This window comes from Natrix helvetica (genome assembly GCF_964273705.1).
Source record: "Natrix helvetica genome assembly, chromosome: 3".
Taxonomy (NCBI): Eukaryota; Metazoa; Chordata; class Lepidosauria; order Squamata; family Natricidae; genus Natrix; species Natrix helvetica.
The window spans coordinates 123,028,494-123,053,623 of record NC_138549.1 but is presented as its reverse complement, the minus strand read 5'-3'; the positions used below and the strand labels follow the sequence as shown (position 1 = coordinate 123,053,623).

Below are 25,130 nucleotides of genomic sequence, written 5' to 3'. Positions count from 1 at the left end.
ATAAGACCTCCCCGAAAATAAGGCCAAGCGCTTATTTTGGGGGTAAAAAGAAAATAAGACTCTGTCTTATTTTGGGGGAAACACAGTAGATAGCAAGATTTGTACTCTATGCAGCATTGAAAAACCTGAAATGGTATCAATATAAATTTCTTTGACCATGGACGGAAACTAGGAAGTCTTTAGAACTTAAACAAACAAGAAACAAACTAACAAACAAGCCATGAACAAACAAACTATGAACTCTGGATTCATGTGAATTGCAAAATATAACAAACATACCTATTTTAGATAAAAAAATATTATCTGGAAATATATGCAACTATATATTAAGCATTTTTACCCAAGATCAGGTAAGAGGGGCAGAAGGATGGTCTCTTATTGTATTATTGCAGCATCTTTATCTTTTTTTGTTCTGTTTCCAGAGGATGTCAGAATAATATACATTGCCCATCTTTTTCAGTTCAACCAGGATCAGTGTTGCGAATGCAAAACTGTCACTAATATTTTTTCCATCTGAGTACATGGATGGCAAATCGCTACCTACAGTATATGTAATTTGCAGCCCATAGTATCTCCTTATCTGAAAAGGATTGTCCTGGCTTATCTGTTAGCCTTGCCACATTTCCTGAGCCCGAGATGAGTAGGCTCATCGATGGTCTGAAAGGACCACAGGGCTGAGTCAGCTTAGCAATGGCTTTGATCCCATTTTTCTTTTCTTTAAGAAGTCAGTATTGCTGATTGCATCACTACATGAAATCCTTGTGTCCAAAGAGATTTTTCCAACAAGTGAAGAAATTCTGGTGGGCAGTTTAGTGTTAAAAGTGTTTGGAGAAGAAGAATGTGAGGAGTGTGTAGAATACGCACGGCTCGCTCCAGTGGGCTAACTTTTAGCGCTAATAATGTGCCGAGCAAGGCTAGAGCAGCCTGGCCTGCCAAACAACCTGCCCTTTACCCATTTGATCAAACAGCCATAGTTTCACTGACTGTCCCTGAAGGACCATTCATCTTCCATCAGTGATCCTATATGAGATGGGTGTGTTCCCTCTATGGCTCTGAAAGGCATTTCTAGTAAAAAAGATAAATATCCTCCTTACAGTTCTTGGGCTTTGGGTGTTCCTTACTCTGGGAAAGGATTTAAAGCTGTCTGCCAGACCCGTGGGCTGTTACAACAAGACAGTGCCACAATGCTGAGCTCAGGCCTGCGGATTCCCCTCCTTTCCCTCCTCCTCCTCCTGCTGCTCGCAGCGATGGAGCTGAGCTGGTCCTTTACAGATGAGGAAAAAGAGCTGATTGTGGAGCAGCATAACCTGTACCGTTCCACAGTTTCTCCTTCGGCTGCAAACATGCTGAAAATGGTAAGTTTGTGGTGAGGGGCTTTGGTGGAGTTGGGGAATTCAGAGATTTCTGTCTCTTATCATGAATAGATGGCAGCTTTTCTTGAAAGTTATAAAATTGAACCTTAAAAAAAAAAATCTTTGGTGTCCCTGTGTTCAGTTGATGAAGGAAAGAAAGGTGAGGAATTTGAATTTAGTGACCAGTTAAATGACCTTTCTGGACATGCCTTGTGTATTTTACAAGTTAACTACTTTTTAAAACAACCGTGACCTAATTTTCTGCAAAGGGTTTTGTGTGTGTGTGTGTGTGTGTGTGTGTGTGTGTGTGTTTCTCTGTAGCTTTTCTGTTCATAAGCCAGTCTGCTCACCTGGAATTTACAAAAAACTAACTTTTCTTCTGGAACTTTTGAATGGAACAATCCTCTGATTCTTATCAAATCCCTGCATTTCATGAATTAGAGCTATGATGAAGTATTTTGTGTGAATCTAAGGTAAGGAAGTCAGTGTGGGCCATGGTTGCAGGAGTTCTGAACCAAGTTATAATACTATAATAATAATAATAATAATAATAATAATAATAATAATAATAATAATAATAATAATAATAATAATAATAATAATAATAATAATAATAATAATAATAATAATTTATTTGATTAGCCGCAACCCTCTCCCGAAGGACTCGGGGCGGCGTACAATCAAAACAGATAAAATACAGATAAAGACAAACATATATACATAAAGAACAAAGACATATACATGTGCATGGAGGAGGTAGACTCATAAGTGAAAGACAATTAAAAAACACAATTTAAAATCCCATTAAATAAAATTACTGAATTTAAAAACCCATCAGGAGCGTTATGAAGTTATGATTGAGCCAGGCCGGCTATTTGGAATAGGTGGGTCTTGAGCTTTATACGGAAGGAGCGGAGGTCAGTAGTGGTCCTAATATCCGGGGGGAGGTCATTCCACAGGGCTGGGCCCGCCACAGAGAAGGCTCTGCTCCTAGGCGCCGCCCCATGGCACTGTCTGGTGGACGGCACCTGGAGAAGTCCCTCTCTGTGTGAGCGAATGGGTCGTAGGGATGTATGGGGCAGAATACGATCCCGCAGGTAACTAGGTCCTGAGCCATGGAGCGCTTTAAAGATCGTAATCAAGACCTTGAAACGCACCCGATAGACCACAGGAAGCCAGTGCAGCTCGCGCAGGAGAGGTGTCACATGGGAGTACTTAGTACTCCCCATAATCACCCGTGCGGCTGCATTCTGGACCAACTGCAGTCTCCGAGTGCATTTCAAGGGAAGCCCCATGTAGAGAGCGTTACAGTAGTCCAGGCGAGACGTCACCAGCGCATGGGTGACTGTGCGTAGGGCGTCCCGGTCCAATAGGGGGCGCAATTGGCGCACCAGGCGAACCTGGTGGAACGCCCCCCTGGCCACGGCTGTCACATGGTCATCCATGGACAGCCTGGCATCCAGGAGGACACCCAAATTGCGCGCCCGCTCCATGGGGGCGAGTTGAATGCCCCCAATGGCCAGAGATGGAATTAACTGGTTGAACCGGGGGGCCGGAACCCACAGCCACTCAGTCTTGGAAGGGTTGAGCTTGAGTCGGTTGTCATCCATCCAGACCCGTACGGCTTCCACACACCGGGACATCACTTCGACGGCCTCGTTGGGGTGGTTCGGGGTGGAAATGTACAGCTGAGTATCATCAGCTTACAGATACTAGGGTTATAAAAGTCTAAAAAGGCTTTCATTTTCGGTATGAAGAGCCCATAGATATTGAATTACAGTTCTATTCAGGAAACATCCTCTGGGCTTTTACAGGTGGGTGATGGTGGTGTATGTATGTGTCTTTTTTTCCTTTTAGAAAATATGCTTTCAGCACATGAAACTCATTAATTGCATGGGATACAAAACAGATTTTTTACATCCCAGCTCTGCTACTGTTCTAGGAAACACAATAATCAAACAGGAATTTGTTATTACTGATTGCATTATTTCCCCTTCTCCATGCCTGCCTGTCAACCAGCTGGAACTTCATTAAGGTTCTGTTTGCAACAAGTAGGATAATACCAACAATGTTACTGATGACAAGGTAAATATATTGACCCACTACCTCCCACTACACGTGCACACTTTTGTGTATTTTTTATAAATGTTGCCTTTTTGCTGTTCACATTGATATCTGCCCCTCCTCCTTTTGTTGAATTGGGGAGGGTACGAATACAGAATCAGACTTTTAAAATCAGTGTTAACAAAAAAGAATTTGGGGATTTGCTTTCCTTGGTGGAGATCAAAGGCAAAACGAAGGCAGACTGTTCTGTTGAGATTTCAAGTAGCCCTTGATTGAAAACCAGCAGCACATTTTGAGACTGTGGCCATGTTGTCCTGTCACCAGAATGGAATGACAATTGTTTTTGGAGGGCAGTAAAGGCTGATGTCACCTTCTAGTAATCCCTCACTCACCCCTAAAGCAACGTCAGGGGACATTTTCCTGATTCAGGTCCAAAATACACTTTTCTACTATGTTATGTCACCTTGAGCTCGTGCCCGTTTGGGTTAGTATGCTTCAGTTCATTCAAGTTAACGCCAGCATTAATTGGCTCCTGTGAGGAAGCAGAAACACTCCTTTAACTAAAGCAGAGCCTACCAAAACTTTCAGAGCTGCATTCTGGGGTGGGCGGGGAGGCTGTTTCCGCCCCCTCCAGGCTCTATAAAGGCTCTGGAGCCTGGGGAGGGCAAAAAATGCCTTTAAAAAAGGTTGACCTCAGGTGGCCAGCACGTGCATGCACGCTGGCCAGCTGACAGGGCAACGCCTCACCTGCCCTTACAAATGGCTCCGCGTGCCACCTGTGGTTTGCCAATCCCGGAACTAGCCTTTTATTTGCAATAATTATAGGCATTACAGCATTTATAATAAAGGAGGCTCTAAAAGATATGCAAAAGTAACAGGTGTGTGTTACGCCTGTTTGCACGTGCATTTCGATGCTTCACTTTGTGTGAGTGTATATGTGTGTGTATATATATTTTTCAAAAAAAAATTCACATCTGTAAGAATGTATAAGAATGTATATGTCTAAGAAGACAGAAAGAAAGCTGACTGGTCATTGTTTCCCTGGAACAGGAAGACAGGGAAGTATAACGGCAGGGAAATAAACTGATGGGAGAATGTGGTACCCTGCCTTTTCAGCTGAAAACCTTTCAGGTTGTCAAGATGTCTCAGTCTGGTCCCAATTTTATCAGGCCTTCCAAGAATTAAGGTGGTATGAGAATAGGACCCAAGCAGTTAAATAGTGAGTGCAGACAGGCCTTAAATCCACTCCCTTTCAGCTGGTGGAGAGCTGCATCTACAGAAAGCTTTGAGCAGGTATGAGTAAGGTAAGAAAAAAATATGGAGGGGGAGGCTTGCTGGAGGAGAAACCAGTCCTTTGCCAGAAAATTAATTCAAGTAGAAATGATTTGTGTAGGGGATTTGAGTAATAAATTAGGTTGGAGTATATTGAAAGAGCAATGATTGCTGTTTGCTAATAGCTGTGGCTCAGACCACACCTCTGCTTTGCGGTCTGTGTGGTTTTCAGCAAGGTTATTCCCCTGAGTCCAAGTGAACCTACAGTGGAGTCCAGAGAAGTGACTTTGATGACAAAGTAAAATTATAATTCAGTAAAATTATAGCCAAAGACTAAAGGCCAGTGGCAGATTTTAGAGGGCCGTTTTCTCATTCTATTTACTAGCCCTGAAAGGAGAAAAATATATGAATTTCCTTTAAGGGTTCATCATGGAAACATATGTTTTTGGTGACTGAAGGCTGCATTTTACTATCTTTGTGATGGAGGAGAAAGATGCAGCAGGTGGATAAATCGCATCCCAACGTAGGTGGTGCTGGTTTTTCCATTCTTTTCTCTTGTTTTGGGTGGGAAATTGGGACTTGACTTTGCTTTTTCTAAACAAAATACAGTATATCTGTGAGTTATAAAAGAAACAAACTTTCTCAGGATAATATAAACACCACATGAACACAAGGACAAGGAACAGAGCCACAGACTAAATAAAAACGAGGGCCCATTGTAGTAATGGCAATTAATGCAACATCAAATCCCAATAATTACGTTGTAAGACACCCTCCCTCCAACCAAAACAAAGTTCTGAGAAACGAAAAATGTGTTGAGACTGTAGTTAATTGGCCGAAGCCTATTTTAGGTCTGACACTTCATCCTTGAAAATGTCAGCAGTGTAGTCAGATTTGCATGGGTCATAAAAAAGGCACAAACGGCATGATAGTAGCACGGTGTCTGTCTTCCCAGGTATCAATCTGATCGTCATACTTTCAGAACATGAGAAAAACTACTGCTCTGAATCAACCCTTTTCTCTTATTAGAGCTCAATGCTAATAAGCCTGGCTGACAAGGACATCTGCCCACACCTAAAAGGAGATGGTGGGGCTTTGATGATGTGGTCCTGCCATCATCTGGACTTGGTTGAGGCCAACAGTTCTTTTTTGTTCCCTTTCTGCCCCAAAGCATGCGAAAGACTTATAAGCTACTTTTTGCTCAAGGGTTTTGTGAACGGGAGATTTGCTGCTATATTGCATTGGGTTCAGTGTACATTTTTTGGGATGGTGCTTTTTGCTCATGCTGCTTTCCTCAATTCTAAATGTGCTTGTCAGATGGTTATCTCGACAATCTGTATCAGAGTTATTTATTTTTTTAGGGCAGGCTTTAGGGTCCCATGGTTAGCTCCTTTTCCTGTTATGAATTCTTATCCAAAGTCACGCTTTTTATTTTGTTTAGGTCAGTAAGTGTGGTTGTCATGGAAATACTTACATACATTGAGCTATGCTTGCCAAGCTATATTTAATGGAATGAGAAATGCAGCTGTTAGAGCCCTTCCATTTGGCTGTGAATCACAAAAAGGGGATAACTCACCCAGCTTGGATCTACATCAGAATGTCAGGGATTACATCTATGTTTGTATGAGTTTAAAACAGTTTCATTTGCAATCATCAACACACCAGCCTCAAATACAGGTAATCCTTGACTTAAAACCACAGTTGAGCTAGAATTTTGTTCATAAGTCGCTGTGGTCATCAGTTGAGTCGCCCTGTGACTGTTTTTTGCTATGGTTTATTTTATTTATTTATTTATTTGATTTGATTTCTAGACCGCCCCCTCTCCCCGGAGGGACTCGGGGTGGTGTACAGGTACCAAATTAAAACCATACAAACAGTAATAAATATAATTACAATTGGATTAAACTTTAGACCCCTGTACAAGTTTATAAAAATTAAAAACTTAGCCTTAAGACCAACCCGTGATATTTAAAAATACAGACTGAGGTGGGAGAGCTGGAATTAGGCCAGGCCGGCTAGATTAAACAGGTGGGTTTTGAGCTTCTGGCGGAAGGAGCGGAGGTCCGTGGTTGTTCTAATATCAGGGGGAAGGTCATTCCAGAGGGTCAGGCCCATCACAGAGAAGGCCCTTCCCCTGGGCGTCGCCCGCTGGCACAGCCTAGTGGACGGCACCCGGAGGAGTCCCTCTCTGTGTGAGTGGATCGGCCGAAGGGATGTGTGGGGCAGGATACGATCCCGCAAATAACTAGGTCCTGTGCCATGGAGCGCTTTGAAGATGATAACCAGCACCTTGAAACGCACCCGAAAAGCTACAGGTAGCCAGTGCAGCCCGCGCAGGAGAGGTGTTACGTGGGAGTATCTAGCGACTCCCGAAACTGCCCGCGCGGCCGCATTCTGAACCAACTGCAGTCTTCAGGTGCATCTCAAGCGGAGCCCCATGTAGAGAGCGTTACAGTAGTCTAGCCGGGACGTCACAAGCGCATGGATGACTGTGCGAAGGGCGTTCCAGTCCAATAGGGGACGCAATTGGCGCACCAGGCAAACCTGGTGAAACGCCCCCCTTGCCACGGCTGTCACATGGTCGTCCATTGACAGCCGGGCATCTAGGAGGACGCCCAAATTGCGTACCCGATCCACGGGGGCCAGAGGTTCGCCCCCAATGGCCAGTGATGGAATCAGCTGGTTGAACCGGGGTGCCGGTAACCACAGCCACTCCGTCTTGGTAAACAAGTCACCAACATGATTCAGGAAATCATGCAGTTGTTAAGTGAATCATTCAGACATAAGTCAAATTCAGCTTATTTAATGGATGCCTTTTGCCAAAATAAAAATATTTTTTTGCAAGAAATACGATCATTCGACCGTAGAACGCTGCAACTGGTTAGAATATGCAAGCCAGTCGCCAAGTGCTTTGAGATGTGATCACATGACTGCCGGGCGGATGATGTGGCAGTTGTAACTTTGAAAACAGGTTATAAGTAACTTTTCTGAGTGTGCGTAATGTGAAATGGATGTTAAATTACCAGTTGTAAGTTGATGACTACTTGCATTGCACATTTTATGCTAGATTTGAGCAAGACTATCCAGCTGTTGACTAATCTGTTTGATATGAAAATCTCATTATTTATCCAGTTGATTGCAATAGACAGGGAAAGTCTAACAGAATACATATCATGTAGCCCATAATAATTCTGTTGCACCAATCATGAAACAGGGACTCCTAGGAGGGGAAGGAAACCAAAATAATTCATGATTGTAGTCATGATTGCTCAAACAAAGTCCTCCACCTTTTGTAACCTCTTGCATGCACAAGGCTCATAAAATGGGTGGCATTGCATATATAGTTGCAGATGTTCTTTGGACAGTTTGACCACCCACAAGCCCTGTACGGGCTGCAGGGTTGAGAGGAAACAAAACAGGACATTGATGGAAAGCCAAAAAGGTCTTAGATAAAGACCTTCATCAACCATCTTTGGGAAGTGGCAGTGATTATGTGGATGAACTCTAGTGGAATGGTACTGTAAAATATTATTTTTAAAATAAAAAATAACAAACCAGTCAGTACATTTCAGAACAGCGTCACACTATTTTTCTTCATCTTCAGTACTTCAGCCATGTTTTCGTTTCATTTGTCCAATATCTGAATGTACGTTTAAAAGATTTAAATTAGAGGTGTTTAAAAATGTGAGGATGGCTTTATTGAATTTGGAAATCTTTGGGGTAGTTGATTTACTTTCTGGTTTCTTCTATGATTATTCTGTTGATATGATAATAGATTCTCATTTCTATAAAGATGGTTTAGCTGATTACAGATAGTTCTTGACTCACAACCATTTGACCAAAGTTATGAGGGCACTCAAAAAAAGTGAATTACAACCGTTCCTTGCATGTATGACAGTCACAGCATACGCACAATCATGTATCAAAATTTGGTCCCTTGGCAACCTGTTTATGATGGTTGCAGCATCCTGGAATCATGCGATCACCATTGGCGACATTCCCAGCTGGCTTCTAACAAGCAAAGTCAATGGGGGAAGCCAGATTCATTCAACAACCACATAATTCCCTTAACTGACTGCACTGATTCACTTAACATCTATGGCAAAAAGTTCCTAAAATTGGGTGTGACTCGTGTAGCATTCATCTTGCCTAGTAACCAAAATTCTGGGGTTAACAGTGGTCGACTTGTATGCCTTCGGTTGGGACCCAAGACTGCAAATGTTGTTAATATAGGTAAAGGTTTACTTTTATATGGCTAGTCGTTACCGACGCTAGGAAGCGGTGCTCATTTCCATTTTAAAGCCGAAGAGCCAGAGCTTTCTAAAGACGTCTCCACGGTCATGTGGCTGGCATGACTAAATGCCAAAGGCGCATGGAACGCTGTTACCATCCCACCAAGGTGGTCCCTATTTTTCTACTTGCATTTTTACATGCTTTCGAACTGCTAGGTTGGCAAAAGCTGGGACAAGTAACGGGAGCTCACTCTGTTATGCAGCGCTAGGGATTCGAACAGTCAAACTGCCTACCTTTCTGATTGACAAACTCAGTGTCTTAGCCACTGAGCCACCGCGTTCCTTCGTTGTTAATATAAGGGTGCATTTTTCTGTGAAGTCCCAGTTACATTCCTTCATTCTCATAATTAAAACTACCAGTTGGATCTTGAATCTTCCTCCCCACCGAGATTCCAGTTCAGGTGTTTTTGGTAGTGCTAAAGCAGAAGACAATTCCTGGACCGGAACTTTGTTTAAGAGGTTTGTTGAGCATATTATCTCTCCTTATTTAGGAAGATGGCATTCAGGGGGAATGTCTTTCTATTGTCATGGAACAATCTCACACATTCCATGTGTTTGATATATAGGAAATATGAAGGTACGCTTTCTGAGTGTTATGGTGCAGACAACTTTGCAATGACCGTGTATGTCTTAAAGAAAGAAAAGGGATTCACCTAGCTTTCTCAGCAAGATGAAGTTTGGACAATTCCACACAAAGACTTAAGTTGCTTGTCTCAACTATATTTGAAATCAGCATTAAAAACTCCAGGTTGATTGCAGTGGGTTGGTAAGTTGGCACTTGGGCTGGATTGATGCTCAGTTTTCATTAGGGCTCCTCCTGTCCTTGACTGCTTGCCATTCTCATCCATGCAGAGAAAGCAAATCTTACATGCTGGAACCTCTGTGGATGTGAATGTCTACTTTTCCTTTTCAGCATTGTTCTCCTTATTAGTCCCCATTTTTTCCTTTGCTCTTCCGTTTGCACACTCCTTGGAGGGGCATCTTCTAATCTCCCCCTTCCTGGGTTCAATAAAAGTCTTGGTCAGTCTGCACTAACCAACCTGCTCCTTCCTCAGTCTTCTGGGTTTGATGCCCATTCAACATCTCTCTAACCTCCCAAATATCAGGTATAATCAGCTGGATTATCTTCTTCCTCACAAGATGAACAAATTGATCAGCCTTTTTAACTCAGAAAGGAAAAGAACAAACCCAGGACCATCAAAAAAAAATACAGATGCTTCTCCTTCAGGTCTCAACCCTGATATACAGCAGAAGATTCTGACATGGAATTGGAAATTAAGCCATGGGAATCACAGTGTCAGTGTAGGGAGTATCAGAAGATCATCAGGCAAAGGACTTTGGCCAATTTCAGGGGAAGGCAATTGAAGGCAGCTGCTTTGCAAACATAACCTCATAAATTAGGGTTTAGATCTGAGCATGGGTGGGGAATAAGAGCTTTAGGCATTTAAGGGCTCCCTAAGGAGGAGACATAGTGATAACCTATAGCTATGAGTTATGTGTACTCCTCACTCTTGTATTAGTTTGAACAACTCGGATGGACTCCCGCTTGGAAACCAACTGTGGTATTTGACCATTACAGTTGGAATAGACATTTTGCATCTCAGACTGACTCAGGCACAATATGATCTTTTGTGACTGGCGAAAAACTAAACCCGATTTACAGCTTGACCAGCATACGTCACTCTCAATGCATTTCCTAGTTTATGACCGATTCATTAATTTTCTTCTGGAATCCAGTTTCCCAGATCTTGCCAAAAGTTTAATCTTTCCCCTTTTTACATTTGTAAATAGGCCAGCATGTTGTGTGATCACCTCAGAGGTGGGTTGCTCCCAGTTAGTAGACTCCGCCCACTTGCCCAGGTATGCTTCTCTGCATGCGCAGAAGCGTCGCATGTGCACAGGAGCATGGGCGGGAGCACGCCCGAACCGGTATTGGCAACCCACTACTGAATCACATACTTTGCTGTACAATGTGTATGCCCAAGTAAGCATTATGAAAATAAGAAAGGAAGAGGACCAGCTATGGATATGTGACTACTCACAATAAATGTTAATGTGCCTCTGTTTCCTACTATTGTTGCTTCCTCAGATGCCTGTGAACCATGACTCTAAAATGCTAATCTTATATCTTAGAACAATTGACTAGCTTGCCTTCAGAAGTTGTGGGTGCTCCATCACTAGAGGCTTTCAAGAAGAGATTGGACAACTGTTTGTCTGTAGTCTCCTGCTTGAGCAGGGGGTTAGACTAGGAGACCTCCAAGGTCCCTTCCAATTCTGCTGTTCTGTTGTTCTATTATCTCATAGCCCATGTCAGGGGAAGATATTACCCTGAACTAGATGAGGCTTAGACTGCGGCGTTTCCAAACTGCATTATCTTTAAGGTGCGAAGAAAAGAAAAGAAAATCCGAGAAACATATGTTCTAATTAAAAACAAAACTTTAATACAAAAATAATAAATGGAAATAAAACAAAATCTATCTAATCGTTACATTTTGGTAAAAGCAATTCTGTCTCCCAGATTTCCTGGAAGACGGACAAAGATCAAAAGGGAAGAGAAGTCTCTGGAATGTGTAAAGTAATAAAACATGTTAAGCATGCGCAGTACATCATTGTCAGATAAAACCTTATGACCTGCGCAGTAACTCTTTCAGTAATTATTCAGTCCAAGCTAGCAAACAATTTAACGCAGTGACAGCCCAGACCAACCAAAGGCCTGCAAAGCCGTATCTGTAGGGAATGGGGTCAAAAGTTTTAAATAGTAGCAATTATTTCACTCTGGCATTCTTCCCTATGTGTTGCATGTGTGGTACATGTAAGAAAGGGCCAAGGCTTTAATTGTTTGGTTGTAGTTGCCATTTGGGGCTTTTAGATACCATCTCCCATATATACCCTAGCTTATGTGAAGGAGCAGATTAAGCTTGACGTGTTCATCTATTGTGAGTCAGTTCTTTATTTGTGGCAGAAAAAGATGTATGTCCATGGCTACATGTGTATGTGTGTGTATTTGTGTATAGTCTCTGCAAGTACAAATATTTTTAAAAATTAAAAGTGACATAACTTTAGAACTATCTCAAGTGGTCAGGTTTCTGTCATCTTGTTCTGATGTATAGTATAGTCCTGGGTTTCTTTCTCTGAAGGTTTTAACAAAGCACAATTGTAAAAAATCATTTTTCTTCAGGAATTTGCAACTTCAATAAGATGAATAAAACTTGGGTGGTAGAAATGCGGCTTACTTTAAACACATATTCTTGAAGAAATGGCCTCACCTGCTACTGGTTCCACCCTGAAATGGCTGAAATTCTAAATGGGGTTCAATGACCCAAATTTCTTTTATAAATGCCTATTTTAATGAGCTACTTTCCTTTCTTATTAAATCCACCTTAAGCTTTAGGACTACTAGTTTTATACTAGAGTAACTGTGGGAATTCTCTTAAGCATCCACCCCAAAATCAACCTTTTGACTCTAGTATCTCCTTGTGCCATTTCTTTTTCCCTCCCAGCCCTGCCCAAGACCAGATGAGCAAAGATATAGTCTTTGTTCATTTGCCATATAAAATCAGGATAATTTGAAATAAGAAAAGTTTTCTACTGTACATCTGTGTTGCTCAGTTTGGGTCTCTGCAGGTTTTCTTATAATGCATCTTGTCCCCAGTCACTGGGAGGGTTCATGGGAGGAGTAAAAGGGTCCATATTGAAGAAGACTGTTCTGGAGCAGCAGCAGGGACAATATTTTTGCAGTTGGTGGATAGGGCTGCAATTTTCAGATCTCTATAATCCTAGAATTGGCCCACATTCCCCTTTGAAATGGCTGTCTATTGATGGAAAAGAAAGAGCAGGCAATGCATTGTAGGTGCTCTGTGTTCAATTCATTTAAAAAGGGAGTTGTATTTTATATAAAGATGTGACTTATTGTCTTGCACTGCATAGAACTTGATGCATTTCATTATTATTGTACTAGATCCTTCCCTTCCTTTTCCTTGTATTACATTTTATTAAAAGCATTGGATTTTTCAGTATCTTGTTGCCATTTAGTAGCAACTTGGATTTATATAGCACAAATATTGCTAGCGCTGTGTTTAGGCCACAGGGAAATTGTGAAAATGGCAAGTCCAGAGTAGGCTTCTGTAGAGATAGATGATTCCCTGAAGTATAAGTTCCATTGCTTTTGGTTCCATTCCTCTTTGGATTTCTTTCCTTTATAAACTCAGATCTGCAACAGATTCTGTGAACTTATTGAATTCATTGAGACTGAGACACAATCCCTTCAACTATGGAAAAATCCATAATTCATAGAAATCTAGTACAAATTGGTAAGATTACACCAGGGGTGAAATGCTCTGAAGTTTGCTACCGGTTTGCTTCGCTACTGGTTTGCTTCGCTACTGGTTTGCACACTACAGGCGCTACGATGCAGCACTGAAAAAGGAGGATTAAGACGCCTTTTCTAAGTCTGCAGAGGTAAGTAGAACACCGGTAGATCTGACGATCAGCTGGGCGACAATCAGTTGTGCTGCACAATTTCTAAATCACATGGCACAGCTACCGGAATCAGGCAAACCAGTAGCATTCTTTTACTACCGGTAGTATTTCACCCCTGGATTACACCACTGAGGACATGCCTTTCTGTGGAACTGATAGTTTGAATCCTACATAACATATATAACTGTGACCAAGTTCTACAGAATGATATGGTCTGTACCAGAAGCCACATTTATCACAGGGATACAAATCCTATGTTCAATATTCGATCTACACCAGTGTTATGTTACATACTTGGAAATTAAAACAAATTTCATCCCTTCTAGACTAAAGTGCTGAGCATCCTCCACTGCAAATTAGTCCTTTCAGGAAGTCTTCTGAGCCCTTCTGCAACTGAATCTATGCCCTTGCCCGACTATTTTGCATCAGAACGTAGAGACACTTGGAACTGTATGACAGAAAACAATCCAGAACTGAGTACTAATTTGAGTTGTGTACCATAGTATTCCCTAGTCATCCTCCATACATAAAAGTTCTTCCTGCTTGACAACTGCTTCTAAAGTAGCCTAAGGAGCACAGCTGGATAAGAAGGGCCTGTCTATCACTACACTGGAGGGATCAGTTGACAAACAGCTGTTGGACTCTATTAAGCAACGTATGCCAGATGTTTGCATTGGCTCTAGTCTAGCACAGCTGTTCAATTAGGCATGTTGCGGCAGGGAGTGTTTGCATGTTTACTATCCTTTTCTCTTCATGGGAAAAAGAGGATTCATACCAGCTACTGGCCGGAGAATCTCCCTCTACATTATGTCAAATGAGGTGGCAGCCTGTGAATTTTTGGACTGAAGCTCTTTCTGATGGGTGGGCAAGATTATTGCACCCATGTACCACAGCCCTATTGCATAAAACCCAGGCTTGGTCTAATGACCCAGTTCAGCTCAAGAGTTAGTCTCGCTCCTTTTCCTTTCCTTTTCCTTGGGGTGGAGGAGAGAGTATATGTGCTACTTTACTCCACATGAAGGAAGTACCATGGAGACTTTAAAAATATTTTATAGCTATAGTCCAAAATATCACTATCTCATTCAGCAAGTTTTCAGTAAACCCACTTGATAGATTTGGCACTACGTAAATTTGCATTATGTACCATAGGACGTAAGGAAAGATACTGAAATATTTTAAAAATGTTGTATGACTGTTATAGTCATGGATTAAATATAAAAATATTTAGATGTTGACACTGCCTGTGTTACATGACATGATGTAGAAACAAAAATCCTTATCAAGTAAGGAAGATAAAAAAAAACCCTGTGAAATCTCAGTATTATAGTTCTTGTTGCAAATATGTCTATAATGGCATTTATATCTGAAAACCCATCTTTTCTTTACATCTTCTCAGCTTCCTTATTTCAGCAATAACATGGAGAAAGCAATTATGCAATAATGTAATAATCTTGAATTCTGATGAGATACTTACCTTTGGCTGGAATTTGTAAATGTTACTAGAGGAATTCAGGAACCAGCATTCATTGTCTTTAATAGCCAGAAATTATTAAGATTGTAACCTCGAGAAGCTTCACCTTTCCAAAAGTCTCTGTGCAACCTGGGATGTGGGGTATGTGAACTAATTTGGATGGATGATATTCTGCATACAAAATGCAGATGATTTCCAGCTGAAACTGAGAAGATTCTTGACCCCATTTTTCTAGCCCCCGATGATTAGATTAGATTAGATTTATTAGATTTGTTAGCCGCTCCCTCTCCACAAAGGGACTCGGGGCTGCGTACAATGAATAAAAAATACATATTATACAATTAAACATTACACGGCATTAAGCATGACTATTACTAGGAAGCCTGGGACTGTGGCCATTTTTCTGGGTATTCATTGCTGTACTTTGCCCCTCTGTGAGATTTTGATGTTGATGATGTTTTGCATTATTGTTATTTCAGCGCTGGGATTCAGAACTGGAAGACTTTGCCAAAAACTACTCGACAAAATGTGCTTGGGAACATAATATAGATCGTGGCTTCCGAGGCGAGAATCTTTTTGCCATGACTGGAAACCTGGATCTGAAGAGAGCAGTGTACGATTGGAACATTGAGTACCAGGATTATAATTACAGCACATTGGCATGTGCAGCGGGTAAAATGTGTGGTCATTATACCCAGGTATCTAATTATATCTTGGTAGAGGCTTAGAGTCAATGCCTAGGAAATGATGTATCATTGTGCTACCTATTGAAATGAAGAAGCCCCAGAGTGATAGAGAGCTTATAAGCAATAGAAACATTAAAGTTATTCTATAGAGTGCCCAATTGTCAGTGATTGGAAGTGAGGTGATTTCTTAACTTTGATCGTCTTATGTTCTGGCTTCCATTTTAATTCCCAGTTAAGACTGTAGTAGAGAAGTTGTTCCCTTAGTCTCGCAAGAGGGAAGCCTCTACCAACTTTTCTTTTTCATTTCAAAAGAGTTTGGGTGCACACAGTGCTGGTTAGATTAACGTATAATGTAACTTTTAACAAAAGAAAAACCCCACTTCCATCAACTATAGTTGGATCCATCAACTGTGACTACAATTCTAATGAAACCAATGGGACACACATTCATGAATAAGAGTCCTGATGATTTTCAGTGGTACTGAAATTGATGACATGGCGTGAATTCAGCTGAATAAGTCCAATCCGTTGTTGCTGTTGGGAAAAGTTTGTTTTCATGTCCTTTTGTGAGATAGCCATGAAATTATAATCCTGCCTGCCTGCAGATTTGAATCCCTAGTCCTGGTGGATTGTTTTCATTTTATATTGCTCTTATATTTGTTGGGAAAGAATGCTAATATTTCAGTAGGATGTAAGGCTTGCCATTCTCCTCCATACTCTATCTTCACAATGTCATATAAAGTAGGCAGGCTGAGAGGGTTGACTCAAATCCATCATACTTCAAGGCTGACTGTGTAGTTGAATCCAGAATTCCCATATCTGACCTTGAGACTGTTGCTTAATGGAAGAGATGCAGTTGCTTCCATCTTCTTTCCAAAAGAATGTATGTATACAGAACACTACATAATGTCAATTTGTATTTTTTTAAAGGAAAATAATAATCAATGAGGACTTGAAAATTTCTGATCCTCTGATTCTGTAGGACTCTTAATATCTGTAACCTGGCCTAATGGGAATGAGCAATGAGTATCTCTACCCCTTGTAATAAGACAAATTTGATTTAATTTCAAGGCACATACATATCTTGTGATAAAAATAATGAACTGAGGATGGAGAGAGAGGAATTGTAACATGCCAATCCACTCATGGAGAAATATTTGATTAAATACCATCTCTAACAAGGTCAGGTCTATGCTTCTAAAGAAGGTGAAACTGATAGTAACGAATTGCTTCACATTAGGAATTAAATGCACTGTAAATTGTAATAGGAGATCGAGAATGAGCCTTTAGAAAATCTAAGTAAAAATACTGGCCAATATGTATGAAAATCCATGCATGCACAATATGAAAACTTGCCCAAAAGATTCTAAAGAAAACATATGGATAAATGTCCCAAAGGTGCTTTTTCAAGAGGTAACTGGACTTTCTGCTTTTACTTTGAAGATGCTTCGCTTCTCATTCAAGAAGGTTCCTCAGCTCCACAGATTCCATTCAGAACCTCCATAGACATGTGGATAAATGGTTTCACTAGCCAAGTAAAGTTAGGCAGATGCCACTTATACTCATAGACATCTTTTCAGTCTGATAATGAATACATTATCTATTGCTATTGCTTTCTTCTATAGGTAGTTTGGGCTACCAGTGAGCGCGTTGGCTGTGGGACAACGTTCTGTGGAACCATGAAAGTGATAAATGAGACTGACATGCATTTATTTGTTTGCAATTACCAACCCCCGTAAGTTTCTTTCTCCCCCCCACCCTGCTTATTGTGTCATCATTGTTCTGATCCTCTAAAGATTAAAGAAAATGAACAGCTTGTTCCTTCATTCTTGTGTTCCACTACAGGTCCATGCAAACTTTGTAGTAGGGAAGAATCAATACTTCCACTTAAAGCAACAAATAAGAAAGGACAGGGGAGTTTTGTAGATAAGGGGTAGGAAAGAAAGGGAACCATCCTTTCCATAATCTGGGTAGAAAATGAAAAAGTGCCCACTGGGAAATGTGAGATTTGAATGGAGTGATGAATTTATAGAAAGAACAATCATTGGCTTTAGGCCATCATTGAATCAATCAAAGACTATAAAAAACCAGTTATTGATTATGAGATTTATCAGGGGAGCCTGGAAACCATGGATAAGGTTTCATAGAAAAACAACCACCCCACTGGAAAGGTGGGGAGAATGTACCCTACCCTGTAATTAGTTAGGTATGTTGCTGTCAGTAGATTGGAAGGAAGCAGAGCAAACCATCTGCTTAAATTGAGTTAAACTGGAAAAGAGCATTCAAGAAGTCCTGGGTAACCTGTGCAGATGGAGGGATCACAGAAAGTCTGGATTTACCCTAATGGTGAATTTACTGTATTTTTCAGAGTATAAGACTCACGGGAGTATAAGATGCACCAAGATTTTGAAGAGGCAAATTAAAAAAAAAATTTTTTTGCATTCTGCAGACCTCCCAAAAACGGCCTGTTTTTTGTCAAAAAAAGGGCATGCATAGCCTTTAGGAGGCTTGTAGAGGGGGTGGGGTTTTTGGGAGGCCAAAAAATGCTGTATTCAGTGTATAAGACGCACCCAGATTTTCACCCTCTTTTTTGAAGGAAAAAGGTGCGTCTGGGAGTTAAAGTCCACGCATCTTCAGGTGGGCCAAGGTTGAAAAACACTGTCCTAAGGGATATTGTTAGAAAGTAAAGATGTTGACTGAGACCACACAAAAGACACCATGACTCTTTTCAAATGTGTTGTCAATATGGTATATGTAAAAATAGAGTGAGATTTTTATTGAACAAATGTGGTTGCCCTCTTGACTTTATTTTAACTTCTCTCCCTCACATACATCTCTGAATCGAAGTATCCAAAGTTCCAAATAAAAACACAAATACTTAGAAATTTATTACAAACACGTAAATGCCCAGAATACATAAACATATGGAACAAAAGAGCCTTTTATGTAAATTATTCTAGAATGGCATAGCATCTTTTCCTTAGCTCTTTCTCCTTATGGAATTCCTGGTATTAAATAATCACTGGTGGGTAGCAAAGGTGATCACCTTCTATATTTTAGTGATTGCTATCTTCTATAGGAGAGGAACAAGCTGCTCCTGCTTTGCTCTTCTGCATCACATGTTCACTTTTTAATTCCTAGGGGAAATGTACAGGGACGTAAGCCATATGTTGTGGGAGATTCATGTTCCATGTGCCCAGATGGCTACTTCTGCAACAACAATCTTTGTGGTAAGTCAATGGAACCTGAGAGGCTTTTAAATATTCCCATGTGACTGCTGGTTGGAAAAAAGGCAACTTGTTTATGTCCTAGAACAATGATGGCAAACCTTCTAGGCACTGAGTGCCCAAAGTGTGTGCATGTGCCCAAATGTGGAAGATGCATGTTGCTTGTTTCAAAAACTGATGACCAGTAGATGTGTTTGACTTCTACTGTCCTAAGAGGGAAGCTGATTTACTTTTTTTATAATTCAGTAACTGCGATTACCGTGATAAAGTGCATGTATAAAATAGATCAAACATTTCAGACTAAGCTTTCGGTCTCATGTGGCCACAAATCAAACATATTTCTATGGAGACAGTGACATATTCAATTGAAATCCATCACGAACAAAGTAATGAGGGGATTACTTCATCTTCTCTCATAGCTATGCTATTCTGAATAATGAGGGGATTAAAATATGGACATTTATTGCTGACAAATTACCCAAGAGTTCCAACTGAGATTATACTGGAAAAGAACGACTTAAATGACTATTTTTCTCTCATGATGAAGTCCTTTATAGCTCAAAATTCTCTCCAGGTCTGTATAGCATCTACATGAAGATGCCAAGGGAGGTCATCCTAAGGCATTGGGTTAGGCCCAGTAACTGATGATGCCTAGTTATTTATCTCAATCCTTATCTGACCAAATGATGCTATTAAGGTTTTGTTGCCTGAAGCTGATGGAGGTGACTTAGGCTCAACTCTGGCAATATAGAATGATGCTTATAGATATCGGAGCAACTCAGTTCCAGAAAGCTCCGATTACCAGAATCCTTGCTTACCAACCACTCGTTCAGTGGCTGTTCAAAGTTATGATGGTGTTGAACGAGTAGTACTTATGACTGGTTCTCAAAGTTCCAGCTGGTGCACCTTGATTTTAGTCATGTGATCACAGTTTAGTCATTTAGCAACTGATTCACACGTATGATGGCCGCAGCACCATTAGTTATGTGATAGCGTTTTGTGACCTTCATTTCCAGCTTCCCATAAGCAAATGGGAAGCTGATAGGCAAGATCACAAATGGCTCTAATATCCCCCATCCAACCTCTCTGGACTTGCATGGTGCTACATCATAGAGCCCCTGATCCCCAATACTCTCCCACTCTTTACCTGGTACTCCCACCCTTTCCCACTTAATCACCCATGGTTAAGACAGCAACCCAGACTGTTGGGATCCCTGTCGCTAAGACATGCAGTCACGTGACATTGTGCTTTATGACCTCGTCACTTAGCAATGGCAATCCCAGTCCCAATTGCCTTCACAACCCAAGGACTACCTGCATTGGTTCTCAATGGCATTGCAATTCTCCAGACAGAAGAGATCTGAAATTTAGGGATCCTTCTAGACTCTTGGCTTCTGCTCAAAAAGCAGTTGGAAACTGTAGCTAGGTGAAACTTTGCGTAGTTCATTTTGTGTGCTATTTGCATTCATAGCAAATAGCACATATTGCATGGGAGACTATACTCACAATCATTTATGTCTTATAGATTTCTCATTTGGACTATTGCAATACATGTTCCATGGTGTCATTGTCCTTGAAGACAGCTCATAGTTATAGCTGGTGCCGTAGTAGCATGCATAGTTATGGGTGCACCTTAGTATGCCTACTGCATGTAAACTACTACTGCATGAGCTGCACTGATTATCAGTGGAATTACTAGTACAAAACAGTATAGGATATGAATATGGCAGAAGACCTGCAAGACAGTTGGTCTCTAATCATCACTGCTTACTTTACAAGATCCAATAGGATTGGCATACTCTAGATTCCATCAAGTAAACAGGCACTCCTTTTCGGTCACAGTGCCTGACTCATGGAACAGCATCTCTCAAAAGATTTGGCTAACACCAACCCTCCCGTTCATGAAGTTTGGAAAAACTAGATTTTCTCTTATTCCTTAGGCTGGGTGGGCAAATAAGAGAAGAGATCAAACATTTCAGACTAAGCTTTCTGTCTCATGTAACCACAAATCAAACATTTCATGCTGGAACTGTAAATATGTTTGTTTTGCTTACTTCTAGATTTGCTATGTATTTTATTTTTTTATGATTGCTTTTTGTTGCAATGTTTTTTAAACCCTGTTAGTCACCTGGAATCGATCTGTGAGTAGGCAGCCATATGCATTAAATTAATTAAAATCAAGAGTTGGTCCTTAGGCTTCTTGATGACATTTGATTACAATGATACATGTCTAGTTCATGGTAGTTTGCAAACATGGCAACCCAGTCAGATATGATAGATGTGGTCCAAGTCCTTTTCCTTAAACATTGTCACCTTATGGGACCTCACAGGGGCCTCTTCTTTATAGCCCTCCCATCCTTTAGAATAGCTTCCTTATGAATTTGCCCTCCCTCCCTTTAGCTTTCAAGAAGGTTGTGAAATCTTGTCTCTTCTCTCCAAAATTAGGCTAGGTTAAGATTGGGGGGTCAGAAGAGGAATGCTCTGGGAATAGCAACAGCACTTAGACTTATATACTGTCGTATAGTGCTTTACAGCACTTTCTGGGCAGTTTACAAATATCAGAATATTGCCCTCAACAATCTGGGTTCTCATTTTACTGACTTTGGAAGGATGGAAGGCTGAGTCAACCCATACGGATCGAACTCCTGGTGTGTGGGCAGAGTTAGCCTGCAATGCTGCATTCTAATCACTGTGCCACCAAGACTCTGGTGGATACGGAGGGGAAAGGAAAAAATATGATCTATTGTTATATTGTTTTTATGGATTGTTGTGAGCTGCCTGGGATCACTGTATGAGATAAGCAGACAAGTAAGTTATGCATGAGGAAACCAATGCTAATGGATATATATATATATATATATATATATATATATATATATATATATATATATATATATATATATATATATATATATATATATATATATATATATATATATATATATATATATATATATATATATATATATACATGCTTAATCTCTTCAGTGTTTTATGTCAATCAATGCTAAATATGAGAATAAATCTGTTGTCTGAGATAGAAAATCCCAGTGGTATCCTCTTCTTGATATATAAGAATTAAATAACCTTTTCCTAATCTGGTACCCAGGTTGGTGAAGGCCAAACTAAATAATTAACTTTTGTTGCATCTTAATGGAGTCCCATTTAAATGATGCTCTAAATCAGGGGTAGTCAACCTTTTTATACCTACCGCCCACGTTTGTATCTCTGTTAGTAGTAAAATTTTCTAACCGCCCACCGGTTCCACAGTAATGGTGATTTATAAAGTAGGGAAGTAACTTTATAAAATGTATAAAGCAGAGTTACAGCAAACCTCTACCGCCCACCATGAAAGCTGGAACGCCCACTAGTGGGCGGTAGTGACCAGGTTGACTACCACTGCTCTAAATAGTTGCAGTGCCTCTGGAAGGCACAAATGCTTATTTCATCGTTTATGAAATAAATGTCTGAACTCGGAATAATGGATTGCAATGGAGCTTTCCAGGGCCCAACTAAGCAACATTGGCATCTGTTAAGATCCAGATGGCATCTAGATCTAATTTAAAAGCAAATGTCTATGTGCTGCTTTTTAAAGGCATCCAAAATCTTCAACCTGGGACAGCCACCAGAGTCTCATACACAGCAACCCCTTCCAGTAGCATATAAATGTGTGTCAAAGTGCAGTGCTATTTCCCTGCCCCACAAATTATTGCTGATTTGCTGTCAATCTGTGTTTTCTACCAGATTCCACTGCTGGTGTAGAAGAAACTACTGAATCACCCACAGCAGCTACTATCCTAACTGAAAGCCCAAGTTTGCCGTCCATCATAACAGTTTCAACAGCACACATACCAGAAATTGGCACCGAAGCAGGATCAGAACCTCCCACTATAGACGATCAGGACACCACTTCAGGCTCCCAAATTGGAACAGAAGCACAGCCCATTGTGACAGAAGGGTCGGATGTGGATCCTGACCTGCAGAAAGGCACGGATGGGATTGATGAATCCTTGATGACCACAACCAGTGCTACGCCTTTTGTAAACTTAATCCCGTCTTCTATGTCTCCTGAAACAGAAACTAAAGAAACTACTGGCACAGAGCATCTATCTTCTGCTGACGTCTTAACCCCAACCCAAACATCCTTGATCAAAACTGAGCGACCTGTAACTACTCTCACAACCACAAAGACCCTCTCTACTCCCAAACTGCCATCTGTACCCAAGACCCCCTCTGTGCCCAAGACCCCCTCCGTGCCCAAGACCCCCTCCGTGCCCAAACCCCCCTCCGTGCCCAAACCCCCCTCCGTGCCCAAACCCCCCTCGGTGCCCAAGCCCCCCTCCGTGCCCAAGCCCCCCTCCGTGCCCAAGCCCCCCTCCATGCCCAAGTCCCCCTCCGTGCCCAAGCCCCCCTCCATCCCTAAGCCTCATTTTTATCCTAAGGCACCCCCCATGCCTATTAAACGCCCCATCTCTAAAAAACCAGCACGTCATCGTTTGATGGCCTATTCCAAAGCCATCCAGAGCAGCAGCAATTATTTCCAGTCTTCTGCCGGTAAGGCAGCCTCAATGTCTGTCTGCCTGCCCTGCCTTGGGTGTAAACAGATCAGCCAACCGGAGGACATAAAGGCTGCACTTGAGGAGCTGACCTTCAGATATCCCTATGCACCTTGCTCTGGCTCCCTTCCCCGATGGCAAAGACATAGCAAGTGCAGTTGGTGTGGGCACACTCAAAACAATGCTCTTAGAAACACCAAGCCTTACTGGCTCCACCGTTTATAGTAGTACATAATCTAACCTATTTACAGGTAGCCCTCAACTTACAACAGTTTGTTTACTGACCGTTCAAAGTTACCACAGCATTGGAAAAAAGCGACTTACGACTGTTTTCCCACACTTGCGACTGCTGCAGCATCCCCAGGGTCACAGGATCAAAATTTGGATGCTTGCCAATTGACACATATTTATGATGGTTGCAGGGTGATCCCTTTTTGCAACTTTCTGACAAGTAACGTTAATGAGAAAACCAGATGCATTTAGCCCAGTGTTGGCAAACCTTTTCGGCACCGAGTGCCAAAACGGGAGCCTGCGCGTGCAAGGGAGCACCGGAAACTGGAAGGGCAGCTCTCTGGTGTGCATGTGCAGGAATACTGCAAACCAGAAGAGCAGTTCCCCGGTGCAGATGTGCACACCGGTTGCCTGGTCTTCTGTCAAGTATGCGTGCACAAAGACTAGATGGCGCCAGAGATCAGAAGCTGAGCTTCCTGGCATGTGCATGCGCACCAGGGAGCTGCTCTTCCAGTTTCTGGCACTCCTGCACACATAAAAACCACCTGGCCGGCATGCATATGCACGTCAGAATCTGGAAGAGCAACGGGTAATGGCTGGTGTGCCCAGAGAGATGGCTATGTGTGACACTTCCGGTACACGTACCATAGATTCACCATCACAGGCTTAGCCAATGTGTTCCTAACTTAACAACTTCAATGATTCACTTAACAACTATGGCAAGAAAGGTCATAAAAGGGGGGGGGAACCACTTAACGAATGTTTCGCTTAGCAACAGAAATGTTGGGCTCAACTGAGATTGTAAGACGAGGACTACCTATGTATCTAAACTCCTTCCTTCTTTTCCTTTGTGCATGCCTGTATATGGGTGTCCGCACACTTGCACCTTTTTCTCTTTTCCCGTAGCTGAGCAAACACTCCATCAAATGTGGATCGAATTGGTCCAAAGAACAGAATTTTCAGCAATGTAAGGGGTTTGTTGGGAATTGTTCTCTGTTTCCACTACCTCTACATTTTCCTCCGTTCAGGCTGTGGGAAAACATCGGATTTCATCTTTGCTTTTCTTGTGATTTTGGCCCGAGTCAAAGTTCAGTAATAACAGATCTTCGGCATGTGTGTCTGATCTGAAGCCCCGATGCAATAATCCACATCACCTTACTTGTGGCATATTTATTTATAGGACTGTGCCCGCATGCCATTCTCATACCTCCCATCCTGCTTTTGAGTTAGGGTTAGAATGTCTCCAGTACGGTCTTCTTTATGGAGCTGTTCTCTGCCAAAAATGCCAGGCTATTAAAAGAAATCTGGAACTTGAAACTAGAATACGTCACACAAACAAAGCAGAAGCATATAACTTCACTGACTTCTTTAGCTTATTTCAAAAGAGGAATTCATTTGTCCTTTCTTGATATAAAGGCTGAAGCTTTGTGACCTACAAAAACAAACCCAAACAAACGCCAGGGTTCATCATATCCTCTGGAAATGTAAGGCATGCTGATA

The 25,130-nt window shown here is 41.5% G+C and overlaps 1 protein-coding gene across 1 annotated transcript; it reads left to right on the top strand.

The window, feature by feature from the left end:
• Positions 1-938: 938 nt before the first annotated feature.
• On the top strand, positions 939-23,624 carry PI16 (peptidase inhibitor 16; the record flags this gene model as incomplete). Its single annotated transcript, XM_081949170.1, has 5 exons — positions 939-1,355; positions 15,410-15,628; positions 17,242-17,351; positions 18,758-18,846; positions 22,588-23,624. The coding sequence occupies exons 1-5, from the start codon at positions 1,047-1,049 to the stop codon at positions 23,622-23,624; spliced, it is 1,764 nt and encodes a 587-aa protein (XP_081805296.1). The 5' UTR covers positions 939-1,046.
• Positions 23,625-25,130: the final 1,506 nt, after the last annotated feature.